This window comes from Artemia franciscana, chromosome 3 (genome assembly GCF_032884065.1).
Source record: "Artemia franciscana chromosome 3, ASM3288406v1, whole genome shotgun sequence".
Classification (NCBI taxonomy): Eukaryota; Metazoa; Arthropoda; class Branchiopoda; order Anostraca; family Artemiidae; genus Artemia; species Artemia franciscana.
This window is the reverse complement of record NC_088865.1, coordinates 19,890,057-19,903,331: the sequence shown is the minus strand read 5'-3', so window position 1 is coordinate 19,903,331 and position 13,275 is coordinate 19,890,057. Positions and strand designations below refer to the sequence as shown.

Sequence of the window (13,275 nt, the reverse complement as noted above, 5' to 3'; positions counted from 1 at the left end):
AGACGATGGAGGCAATAAGGCTATTGAAAGTGGAATAACCAGGACTCAGAGTGTTTTTCACAGTTAAAAAAAAATTGAAAGAATAGGATGATTAGTCTGCACACCAGGGTTATAATATTGGAAGGTGCAGTGATGGCAGTGGTCAAATATGGCTCTGAAGTATGGACACTCCAAGAAGCGTATGAAGATTTAATTGATGTTTACCAGGGAAATTGCCTACGGATTACTCTGGGTACCCGGCTGACTGACCGCATTTCCAACAGTAGGCTGTACGAAAAATGTGGTTCAATCCCTCTTTCTAGGGCTATAACGAAAGTAAGGTTGAAATGGCTAGGGCAGGTTCTGTGGATGAAGGGCAAACATATTCTTAGGAAGATCATCCTTTTCGGCCAACCCTCCAGGGCTAAACAGAAAGCAGGTCTTCTTTGTCCGAGGTGGGAGGATGTCATAAAGAAAGATTTAAAGGAAATTGGAGCTTCCTGGAAGGTTTTAAAGAGGGAGGCTTTAAATAGATTGGGATGAAGGAGGACTGTGTTAAGCTGTGTTGTCCTCAGGTAGCTTGGTGCTGAGGTGAGTTGTTAGTAGTTGAAGTACTGGTGGTATTAGACTAACTCAAAATTTTTAAAGGTAATAAATTCATAAAGTAAAGTCCCATTCTTAAATTACTGAGTGACACAATAATGAACTATGAGAAATGAATGAATAACTGATTAAGATAAATGTGTTATATTCAATGGTTTGTCAGGGAGGTACAATTAATTCCTTAAAAATTGTTATTTGTTTAGAGAATTGAATGGGTTAAATAAATATGTTTTATAAAATTAATTATTTCTTTATGAGGGAATGACTAAAAGACAAAATTAATATTTTTATTATACAGTTAATTATGTTGACCAAAATCATTGATAAATAAATTTTTTTTAGTCCTAGTAATGCAAGTTTGGCGATGTTTACTGGTGAAAGTAACCCTCAAAATAAAACCATTTTATCTTTTCTCATATTCATTCCAGGGAGCTACTTTGCCAGTTCATGTGTACGCTTGAAAGTTAACAGTAGAAATTAAACCAGTACAAAGTTAACAGTTACAAATTAAGAGTAACGTAGTTAACGTTACAAATTAACAGTAAAAATTTAATAAATGTTACAAAAAGGTGAACTTACACTGGCATCATATTCTTCTTCATAAGTTTTACCAATTATGGATATGAATTTGCAAAGATATTCGATCTGTTCCTCAGTGGGAGACTTCAGCAATTCAGATAGACAAAAATTAACGATTTCAACTGTCACAATCTTCAATTTGAATAACTCACCAAAAAAACTGAAAGAAATGCTACAATTAGATCGTTTCTCAAGAAAGGAGCTAAATAACTATCACACTTGGAAGAAAAGGTCTACCGAGGTCTATTTTTTAGACTAGCTGATTAAGAGAAGAAGACTAAGGTAATTAAGACAAGAAAAGGAAAATCCTGATTATAAAAAGGACAAGGATTAAGGATGAAAACATCCTAAAAAGAACTAAGGAAACAAAAATAAAACCTTCCAAATGTTACTTCATAATCAGGCTTAAATTCATTTCGAGGCAATACATGATATTAAACGAATAATACAAAGAAAGGAAAGATTATACAAACAAATAAGAAACCAAATGAGGGGGAATTCAAACTGAGGAAAAAAACAGAACAGATACTTTAGCAAAATACTTCATCCAACGATCCTCAGCGCTCAAAAGGAAATAATATATAAATGCAACAAAACGAACAATCTGGAAGGTTAGTTTTTGTTTTTTTTCTAATATGGTCCTCCCTTACCCAGCTCCCCCCAATAAAAGATTAATTTTGACATTTAAAAACAAAAGCTTTCGCATAAGCATGTATGTTACTTTGTAGGAGCTGAATCTTACATCATGGGCTTAACGAATATTGAAAGTACAACAAAGAATTATATTGGTTCGCATATCTTAATTCTTATGATGCGTCGTTTCTTATTGGGACCTTTGCAGAATTGAATGTTATAGGATTAAGGACAGGATATAAAATTCTTATTAGTATCAATCTACTTTACAAATTAACAAAAACGAACTGGAACTGACATTTCTGGCCAAATTGTCATTTTGATAGAACTGGAGTAAAAAAAAGGAAATATTAAAACATTCACGCAGTCAAAAAACTGAAAAAAAATTACCTGATATTCCCTAACATAATATCTTTTGATTTTCCTTTCCTCTTGTCCAGTTCCATTTGTATTTCTTTCTTCTTTTCTTCTGTATTGGCTTCCAGTTGGGCTTTCTGACTAGAAATAATCTCTTCTTCGAACTTTTTCTGTTTTTCAAAAGCCTGCTGACACCTGTCGAGAAGAACTTTTTGGAACCTGACTATCCCTGTTCCACTAACCGAGGGTATTTCGATCTCGAACATTAATTTACACACTTCAGCATATTTGGGAGTGTATATTTGCTCTTCAACAGCCTGAATATAAAATAATATATACATACGTCTATACAAACATAAAAAGCGATATCAAACAAATATGTTTTCTAAAATCCAAAGGAAATTACAGCCTTTGAACAGGACTTATTAGGAGCTTCGAAAACTTTTATTCCAAGAGTAACAAACATAAAATTAGGTGGATATAGAATTTGTCAACTCAGGCAGGGGATGAGGTACATAGGGAGACAGTAGGAGTCATGATGAACAAGAAAACTGACAAGTGTTGTTAAGGATGGGAAGGTATTAATAATAAAATGCTAGTTACTCATTTTATGACTCAAAGCGCAAGAGAATAGTCATAATAATATATATACCCTATAGAACTGACTAATGGGAATAGTAATGACTCAATCTCACTTACAGCTACAGAAACAAATAGATAGGGTACCAATTAAAAAATATAGTATTTTCATTAGGAGATTTTAATGCCCAGACCGATAGACATAGAAGTAAATGGTACCCAAGCCGAGGTTCGTGCGGAAAAAGATAACTGTAATGGTTATAGACAACTGCAATTTTGCACGTATAGCAATCTAGTTATAACAAATAAAGTGTTTGCTCATGAACTGGTACATATGTCAACATAGTGTTAAAATATTGATAAGACAGCTAGCCATATTGATTATGTTGTTGTAAGCCGACGACTGGCAGGATCGATACAAGGTAGGAGGGTTAAAGGAGTGCTGTTATTGATATTAAAAGAATAGATCACCAGCTTGTAGCTTTTAAGGTTAAGTTAAAGCTTAAAATTTGTTAGGGTAACTAACTACCGGGATGTTGTGACGATGGAAGACTGAAGGGTGAGACATCGAAAGGAAATTTCCAGGAACAGTTGAATACAAAACGGGGAAGTTTAAAATTTGACAATTTGGAAGATGGATGCAATAATTTTGGGAAAATAGTTTGTGAAGTCGCTGATGGTATTTTATGGAAGAAAGGTTGAAACACAGATAGGAATGTTAGTGAATAACAGAAAGGAGGAGGGACCTGTAAAAGCATTATTTGAGTGGGATATAATATGAAAATAAGCTGAATTTAGATAAAGATAAGACATTAGAATTTGTATTATGGTGTAAAGTGGAGGCCATGGATAAAATTATAGTAGATCTAGAAGATGCAGCCAGACGGCATGATAGTAAAATATCGTAAAGGCACATAGGTAAATCTAGAGAAAAGGATGAATCTGGGTTTGTCCAAGTTACACATTGGAACAGGGTCACAATTAGCGAGAGGAAAAGAGTAAGAGGAATGGGAAAAATATTTTGAGAATTAAGTAAACCATGATAGGGTTACAGGAAAAAATAAAAAAGAAAATGAAAAAGATAATGACACTTGGGATGTGAATGAATATTTATTTTGTGAGGAAGCACTAGTGACTCTTTAGACAAAATAAAAAAAAAATTCTTCAAACTCTTTGAATTTCAAATTTTATTATTAAGCCTTTGACACTTTTTTTCAAAATTTTCAAGCACTTATTACAATTTTCAATTACAATTTAATATTTTCTTTGTTTTAACAAGCTGGAATATCCAGAGTTTTTAAACTAAATCCATTGTGTTTCATGAATCACTGTTTTTTCAAACTTTCTGATTTATTACGTTAATTTTTGGAAACAAAATTCTTTCCAATTCGAGAATATTAATGAATTCCAATTTCTTCTTCTTTCTAACAGCCTTAAAGTTTCAGTTTTGATAACCTAAACCATGAACATTTCTAGAATCTCAGTTTTTGTTCAAATTCCACAGCTTGAAAAACACATACCTTGGCATACAGGACGCGGACCAGAACATCAAGTTTTTTTTCGGTATCAATTTTTTTAAAATTATTGAGAAAGAGCCATCGAATAAAATTTGTAACTGTTGTTACTTTAGGAGTTTCGCAGATAAGCCTTTTCAGTTGGCGTACAATAGCAATTTCCAGATCCTGCAAAAAACAAATTAATGAGAAATTTATCTCTTTGTTCTTGTCCTTCTGTTATAAGCAGGCATTTTCTCTAATTTTGGTCCAAACGAACCACCTCTACCCAAGAAACACTGTAGAATATTGTCATAGAATCAATTGTTATTCTGTATATATATATATATATATATATATATATATATATATATATATATATATATATATATATATATATATATATATATATATATATATATATAGACGAGTACGCCTCGCTCTTTACGCTAAAGTTTACTCTTTCTCACAACTCTAATTTTTAAACAGTCTAAAACTTTAGCGTAAAGAGAGAGGCGTTAAGAAGGAGAAAACCCCTTTCATATACCGAATAACCTATGTTCATTTTGAGTTTTAATTTTGCTCCTTACTTTCAGTTGCAAAAACTGTTGTTTTTTATTTAATTTCTGAAAGTTTTGAATTAATGCATGTTTTGATTTTGTCTCATCGCACATGAATAATTGAAACAAAATTTGTATATTAGTTTGTTTTTTGCTGAAGGGGTGGGGGAGGAGGCTTAATTGACCTCCAGGTTTTGTTACTTAAAAAGGTAACTGGAACTTTTTACTTTTTACGAACGTTTTTATTAGTAATAAATATACGTTACTTATGAATTAACTTAAGTAACGAACTTCTATATTTGTATATTTTAATTAAGTATACAGGGAGTTCGTCCCCTTGTCTATACATCGCTCTTTACACTAAATCTTGAATTTTGTCCAAAACGGTCATTGATCAAGGGTCATTCTTTAAGAATAACCTTTGAATCACAAGGGCCGTAGAATAAATAGTTGTAATTGCTAAAAAATTTTTAGGTATTGTGGAGAAGATTCCACAATACCAGGGTATTCAAAGCATGAGATTCAAGAGTCAGGTATTCTCCATATATACGTAATGATTTCGGTTTATTTTAGTGTTTAATGCTGCTCCTTACTTCCAGCTGAAATTTTTTTTATCTATTTTCTCTTTTTTAATAGTGCTAGAAAATCCTGCGGCCTCTTCTTGGAAATCCTCTTCCCTCATGATAAATTCTTCCATAGAAAGATATTCCCACGTAACTCCCTCTCTCAACCCACTTCCTCCCCCCTCAACATGAAAAAGTCACCTGAAAACGTCCGTTCACTTCCCAATAACCTTTACCATATGTAAATAACTGTCAAAGTTTGTAACTTGCATCCCCTCTCCTGGGGACTATGGGAGATTGAGTCGTCCCGAAAAACATAATTATTAGGTTTTTCGACTAGGCTAAACAAAATGGCTATCTCAGAATTCGTTCCGTTGACTTTGGGGAAACATTTAGCGTGAGAGGGGGCCTAGGTGCCCTCCAATTTTTTGGTCAATTTAAAAGGGCACTATAACTTTTAGTTTCCGTTGGAATGAGCCCTCTAGCAACATTCTAGGACCACTGGGTCGATACGATCACCCAAGGAAAAAAAACAACAAAAAACAAATAAATAAACACACATCCGTGATCTATCTTCTGGCAAAAAATAAAATTCCCAATTTTTGTAGATAGAGCTTGAAACTTCTACAGTAGGGTTCTCTGATACGCTGAATTGATGGTTAAGATTGAATGACCTTCAGGGGGTGTTTTCCCCTAGTTTCTAAAATAAGATAAATTTTCTCAGGCTAATAACTTTTGATGAGTAAAATTAAACTTGATGAAACTTATATATTTAAAATCAGCTAAAAAAAAAAAATGCAATTCTTCTGATGTAGCTATTGGCATCAAAGTTCGCTCCATACTACGGTTTGTTACCACGAAATGTTTGATATTTCCAGATAGAAGAGAAAAGATTTCCGAGTATTGGTTATCTTACGTCGTTATATGACCAGGCAGTTATAGGCTTATGACGATTGCCTCTAAAAAAAAGGATAAAATTAATCCAAGTATTCATCATTGTGTGAAACGGGTCCTTCTTTCACTTGGGCCATAGCAGCGTCGTACTGTATGTGTCCTCAAACTGTTTTTTTTTCTCTTCCGAGGTCAAGAAACAAGGCTTTAAAATCAGCCTTAATTTTTTTCTCTGGATTTTTACACCCCATATTAATAGATAGAGGTGTCCCTTACATTTTCTCTCTCCACTCTAATCCTAAATTTTGAAAATATATTTTTCTTTAGAATCAAACTTTTGGATTGTAGATAAAATTCAGGAAATGATCTCAGACAATATTTTCAATGAACAGAATTGTTGAATCACTCCTTAATAATATTTTTAATAAAAATTTTGGACGAACAAAACAGGGCATTATTGTTCATATCATGAAAACTCTGCACTGCTTTTGATCTTCTACGTGGCTTCATCTACGTGGCTGAAGTCATCACGACCTCAACAGTAGGGTTTTTGGATTCTTAAATACATTATGTAAATATTTTAAATACAAAAAAAACTTGTATACAATAAAGAAAAAGAGAATTATTAATATTTAAAATTGCTAAAAACAAAGCTCTTAGTAATTATGCCCCTATCCCTTGAAAAAATTTAGTGCCGAGGTCCATGAGGTTCCACTTCACTTTTTTACCTGTGTGCCGTTAGGCATGTGAATTTAATATCTTATGCTAAGAAAAAATCATAATGGCACCATTACCCTCATCCCAAGCAACATTTAAAAAGGCTTCGAAGAAAAGTTTTGTGAAAAAAAAAAGAAATACATATCAATTCACTCCCACTCCCCTTTCCTCAAAATCCATCCTGCCCTTTTCGGGAGAATCAATGAGAGTTGTGGTATTTGGATGGTAGAATTGACTTTTTATGCGTCCTTCCTCACTCCGCCAACAAAATGACACACCGCCCTTCTTCATAATAGCTGATGCACGCTTACACATCTCTGTATGTATTGTTTTATGAAATATGAATTATTATTTTATGATGTATTATTCTTACGAGATATGTGTTTTTATGTAAAATTTATTATTTTATGAAACATGAAGCAACTCAGATTACTGAAATATAGCTTATAAACAATGTGAAAAAAGTAAAGTAAGTAAGACGGCACTAAGACCTTAAGGTCCGAACCAACGGGGCTGATCTCCGTTTCATGGCCCTTCAGCCAGGAGAGGCAATGGAAGGCTAGGTGCCAACTATCCTGTGCTTTCACCCACCCTTCCTGCTTACCTTCCTTAGATTTCTCCAGGTACCCGTTTAGAGCTTGGTCGACTCTGCCTGAGCTTACAGAGTCACGCCACTGACCCCCGTCCCAAAGTAAATAACTGGTCACAACGGGAATTGAACCCGTGCCCCTTGGACAAAGAATTACCACACCAGCACTGAACCACTTAGCCAGATCCCTATTCAGGGATCCCTTATTCAGGCTTACCCTCCACAAACTAGAGATGAGAAAAAAGTTCCCACCCCCTCCACCATACCCCTTTCTACATTAATATGAATATTCATAGAGAGTTACAAAATTTGGATATTGAAATGCAGTCTTATGGGCATCTGACCTTTCCTCATCACACAATGAGCCACTGCCCCTCCGTCATAATAACTGCAGCACAATTATAAATCATCAGACAAAGTTTTATGAAAAATCAACAGCATCAACTAAACTAAAAAAAGTCCGTACTAACCATTATCTTGTATGGGCTTTGCGACTTCTCTGCAATGGATACACTATCGTGCAGCAATACTTTCTCTGCAACTGAAAAACTCAACATCAGAGTTCTTGATAGTTGTCAATCGACTGTCTACCTCAGAATTTTCAAGCGATTGCAACTTGGTTCTCTTTGGGGCAAAATCGTAGTTTGGTGCCAGAAAATGGCAGAACACATCACTTTCTCGTTGTACAATCGCTTTTGTCACTTAAAAAGGGCACTAGAACTTTTGTTTTTCTTTTGAATGAGTATTATTTCAATTTTCTAGGACAATTGGTTCGATATGATCACGCCTGGGGAGAAAAAACAAAACAAAAACACAAATAAGAATGCATCCGTGATCTTTCTTTTGTCTGATAGAAAATACAAAATTTCATCTTTCTGTAGATAGGAGCTTGAAACCTCTACAACAGGATTTTCTCATGCTCTGAATCTAATGGTGTAATTTTCATCAGGATTGGTTGACTCTTAAGGGTGTTTCTTCATTTTTAAAAAAAATTTGTAGATTTTCTCAATCTTGTAGCTTTTCATGGGTGGCATTAAACTGAATTAATTTTACATATTTGGAATAATTACTATTTTGCCAAGTCCCTCCTTACTTTTGGTTTATGGTCAAAAACTGCTTGATGTTTACAAACAGTCGAGTTTTCTGAAGAGAAACCAGAATATATACTATCCGGAATATTTTTTGCTTGAAATATGGAAGAGCCACCTAAGCAAGGGCTTGGAAATTTTTTTGTCAAAATAAATTTTCGGGTCACCGGAGAAGAAAAATTGTCAGCTGCAGTTTAAGAATTATATTACTATTACATAAGAAACCAAGATATTACTTAAATTATATAGAGCAGCCTACATATACTACCTTGATATTTGTCTGGTTCAATTTGATAGCCCTGGTATTAGATTTTGACAAGGCAAGTTCAGTTGCAACGATCCTACTCTTAGCTGCAATGCTCATATTCAAAGGAAGATCGAAGGCTTTTTGATTCAGCACGGACTCTTCAAGCCTAGAAATTTTGCGACAACTTTCATCAGTAGCCGCTCCAAGCTTGTATCTCTCTGATTCTAAGGATCGACTCGGAGCTTTCATCATCTGATTATCTATAGTCAAGAAACAAACATCATAAGAATGAACTAAGAAATAAATATTAGGTGTAAGTATAATCGATGTTAAGAAATGATTTTTTATTAAAATAAGAGTACCATGAGCCCCTTCCCCCCAAAAAATATAATTTTGTAGATTCACTTATTGTTTTTATTATGACACTCCTGTTGTTTATTATTTCAACGTAGTTAATTTTTGGATTCAATTATTCAATGTATGTGATCTTAAATGTTGCAGGTGAAAACTATTTGTTATTCTTAACACCTAAAGTATTTACATAGAGCTCTTCAAATTGTTACTACTCACACTAACTACTATAAGTGGTTGTATTTTGTTTCTTCTTGCTTTTATGATAATTGAACTTTTGTTTTCAGGTATAACCTTTCTAATTTAATCTTATTGAATAATTTTTTTGCTTATTTCAACTTTTCCTTCTTTGGCCTAACTTCAACATCCGTCTCAACCTGCCTTTAAAGTTTCAATTTAAACTTTCTGGTTCAACTTAAACTTAAGTTTCATTATTTTTTAAAACCATCTTGCATATAGTACATTTTGATTTTGTTTGACACCCTCCTAAACATTTTCCGAAAATTTTACCTTAACACTCTTAGCCTTTTTGTATACTCAGGTTTAAACATGCCTCCTTTTCTGAATAAACAACCTCATACAAAAACAATGGGCAACTTACATAACTTACATCCCTTAGCCCAGGCTCTGTGGGGGGATTTTATCATCTTCGGTGCCATGTTACTTTACCTTCATGCTATATTTAACAAAAATTTAGTTTCAAAATATTTTTCAGATCTCTTTTGGGGGAGGGATGCTAAAAAAGGTATGGGAAAGAGCTGTTTTTCCATAATTTTTTTTTTAATATACCCCTAAACATACCCTGAAAGTTTCAACTTAATATCTTCTTTATAAAAAATAAAAATAAACAAGAATATCAAGGAGATCAGGAAATTTTTTCCGTACAACAGTGGAATTCCAAATTTTCAATGAATATTTCGACCCTATATCCAAGGGCCGTTCTCACTATTGCACAAATGAAAATAAAGAAGAGAAACTTACATTAAAATACGACCACTAGAAGTAAAAAAAGAAGAATTAAAACAGCCTTAGCATGCTTACTTCATCGAAGATCAACCAGGACTCTAAAGTTTCTGGTTGAACTTCGTTGAAGCAAGGATGCTATGGCTGTTTGATTTTTCATATTTTAATGTAAATTTCTCTTTTATATTTTCATTTGTGCGATAGTGAGAACAGCCCTTAGATATAGGGTCAAATTATTCATTTAAAGTTTGAAATTCCAATGTATTGCAGAAAACCTTATAGTTCTACTTGTCATTTTTTGTTTATGATGGAGAAGCAATGCGGTCTTCATCGCTATCTATTTAACACCCTTATCTTTTCTTAAAATGTTGCAGATACGCCTTTTGATAAATAGATGCACATAAAATCTTCTGATTTAGTTTAACAGATGCCTAGACATTCCCCGAGGTTTCATCTTAATACCCTTAGCTTTTCCGTATATAGACGAAAATAACCCTTATATAGCAATAGAAATAGCAATGGACAAATGGCATAATTTACAGTCCTAGCCCCGGGACTGTGCGGGGGTATAGCTGTTAGGCCTTTTGACCATTTGGACGAAATCTCTTATGACTACATCGACCGAAGTTGAGGATAGGGGGTATTTAAAAAGGGCCAGGGGACTGGTTGTCCTCCAGTCACTTTTCTACATCCCCTGTAGGTTTCAACTTAATTCCCTAATCTTTTCCTTAGATATTAATAACACGCCCTTTTCACTGCCAATACGTATTTAAAAGTCTTTTTGGAGACCAACGATCAAAAACATCCCTTTTACAAATAAACAAGAGCTAAGAGCTCATAAGGCACTTGTGACAAGGCTGGAAGAGCCATGAGTCAAGAGCTTACATGGTATAAGCTCTAGCAAAATTCTCAGAATTAATAGATTGATTTTAAAGGAAAATCAGAGACTTATGACGATCGGGATTGAAAATAATATCTCTGAGTCACGAGGTCCTTCAAATAATATCAAAACTCATTAAGATTCAGTCACCCACTTTTAAGTTATAAATACCTCATTTTTCTAATTCTTCCTTTCCCTTCAGCCCCCCAGATGGTCAAATCGGGGAAAACGACTATCAAGTCAATTTGTGCAGCTCCCTGACACGCCTACCAATTTTCATCGTCCTACCATGTCAAGAAGTACCAAACTCGCCAAAGCACTGAACCCCACTCCCTAGCTCCCCCAAAAAGAGCAAATCAGTACGGTTACGTCAATCACGTATCTACAACATTTACTTATTCTACCCACCAAGTTTCATCCCGATTTCTACACTCAAAGTGTTTTCCAAGATTTCTGGTTTCCCCATCCAAATCCGCCCAATGTCAACAGATCTGGTCGGGATTTGACAAAAGAGCTCTAAGACATGACTTCCTTCTAAATATGAAATTTCCTTAAGATCCGGTCACCCTTTCTTAAGTTAAAAATACCTCAATTTTTCTAATTTTTCCAAATTAACACCCCCAAGTTCCCCCAAAGAGAAATCATCCGTTCTAATTATTTCAATCATGTGTCAATAACTTGTCCTTATTCTTACCATCAATTTTCATCCCAATCTCTCCACTCTAAGCGTTTTCCAAGATTTCTGTTCCCCCCCTAGCCCCCAATGTCCCCAGATACTATTCAGATTAGAATAAGAGAATCTGAGACATAGGATCCTTCTATATAAGAAGTTTCATTAAGATCCGATTACCCATTCGTAAAATAAAGATACCTCTATATTCACGTTTTCTGAGAATTCCGATATCCCCCTCCAACTTCCACCCCCAAAATGTCACCAGATCTGGTCAGGATCTATAATTAGATCTCTAAGGCAGAAGTTCCTTCTAGATATGAAATTTTATTAAGATCTGATCAACCGTTCGTAAGTTACAAATACCTCATTTTTCAAATTTTTCCGAACTATTCCCTCCTCCCCCAACTCTACCAAAGAGCGTATCCGGTCCGGTTATGTCAGTAACATATCTTGGAATTGTGATTATTCTTTCCATCAGGTTTCATCCTCTTCTCTCTGCTTTATGTGTTTTCCAAGATTTCCAGTTCCCCCCGCAACTCCCCCTCCAATGACACTAGATCCAGTCAGGATTTAAAATAAGAGATTCGAGTAACAAAGTCCTTCTAAATATTTAATTTCATTAAGATCACTCCTTCTTAAGTTGAACATACTTCATTTTTCCTAATTTTTCAAAATTAACCCTCCCCCGCCCCCAGCTCCTCCAAAGCGAGTAGATCCGTTCCAGTTATGTTAATCATGTATCTAGGACTTCTGGTTATTTTTACCACCAAGTTTCATTCTGATCCATCCACTCTAAGTGTTTTCCAAGCTTTTAGGCCCCCCAACTCCTCCCAATGTCACTGGGTTTGCTGGGACTTAAAATAAGAGCTCTGAGAAACGATATCCTTCTAAGTATCAAATTTCATCAAGATCCAATCACCCGTTCGTAAGTTAAAAATACCTCATTTTTTTCATTTTTCCGATTTAACCGTCCCCCCTCCCACTCCCAAATGGTTGATGCGGGAAAACCACAATTTTTTTTATTTAATTTGGTTTGGCTCCTGATACGCCTGCCAAATTTCATCGTCCTAGCTTACCTAGAAGTGACTAAACTAGCAAAACTGGGAAGAGAGACCGACAGAATTTGCGATCGCTATATGTCACTTGGTAGATACCAAGTGCCATGAAAACCTTACATGTTAACAATTGGCAAATTTTAAAACATATTTCCACTACCCTGGGTTCAGTAGGGGGGTATGTCCATCCCGGAGGCAGAGTTATTTGGTCTATGGACCCTTTTGAACAACAGGACTATCTCAAAAGAATCTCAGACGTATTTGGGGGGGGAGGGTATAGGAGATGAGCTGGTTGCCCTCTGATAACTTTTGATTCTCCAAAAGGGCACAAAAAATTTTAATTTCCAATCGAAGGAGCCTCCTACGATGTTTAGCGAATTGCCAAATTGATTACATCCTTATGTCTCATCATTGTAAATAAATGGCTAAGAATAGCGGATCTTACATTGGAGCAGATAATGCTTCCTGATGACCT

At 34.9% G+C, this 13,275-nt stretch overlaps 1 protein-coding gene across 1 annotated transcript in view; it reads right to left on the bottom strand.

Moving 5' to 3' along the window:
- The window catches only part of LOC136024987 (uncharacterized), a 154,568-nt gene that overhangs the window by 37,166 nt on the left and 104,127 nt on the right, over positions 1-13,275 (bottom strand). The window contains exons 7-10 of the mRNA XM_065700598.1: positions 8,900-9,138; positions 4,251-4,412; positions 2,185-2,468; positions 1,162-1,321 (exon numbers count right to left, since the gene is read on the bottom strand). Coding sequence (XP_065556670.1) covers positions 1,162-1,321; positions 2,185-2,468; positions 4,251-4,412; positions 8,900-9,138 — 845 coding nt within the window. The remainder of the gene's footprint in view (positions 1-1,161; positions 1,322-2,184; positions 2,469-4,250; positions 4,413-8,899; positions 9,139-13,275) is intronic.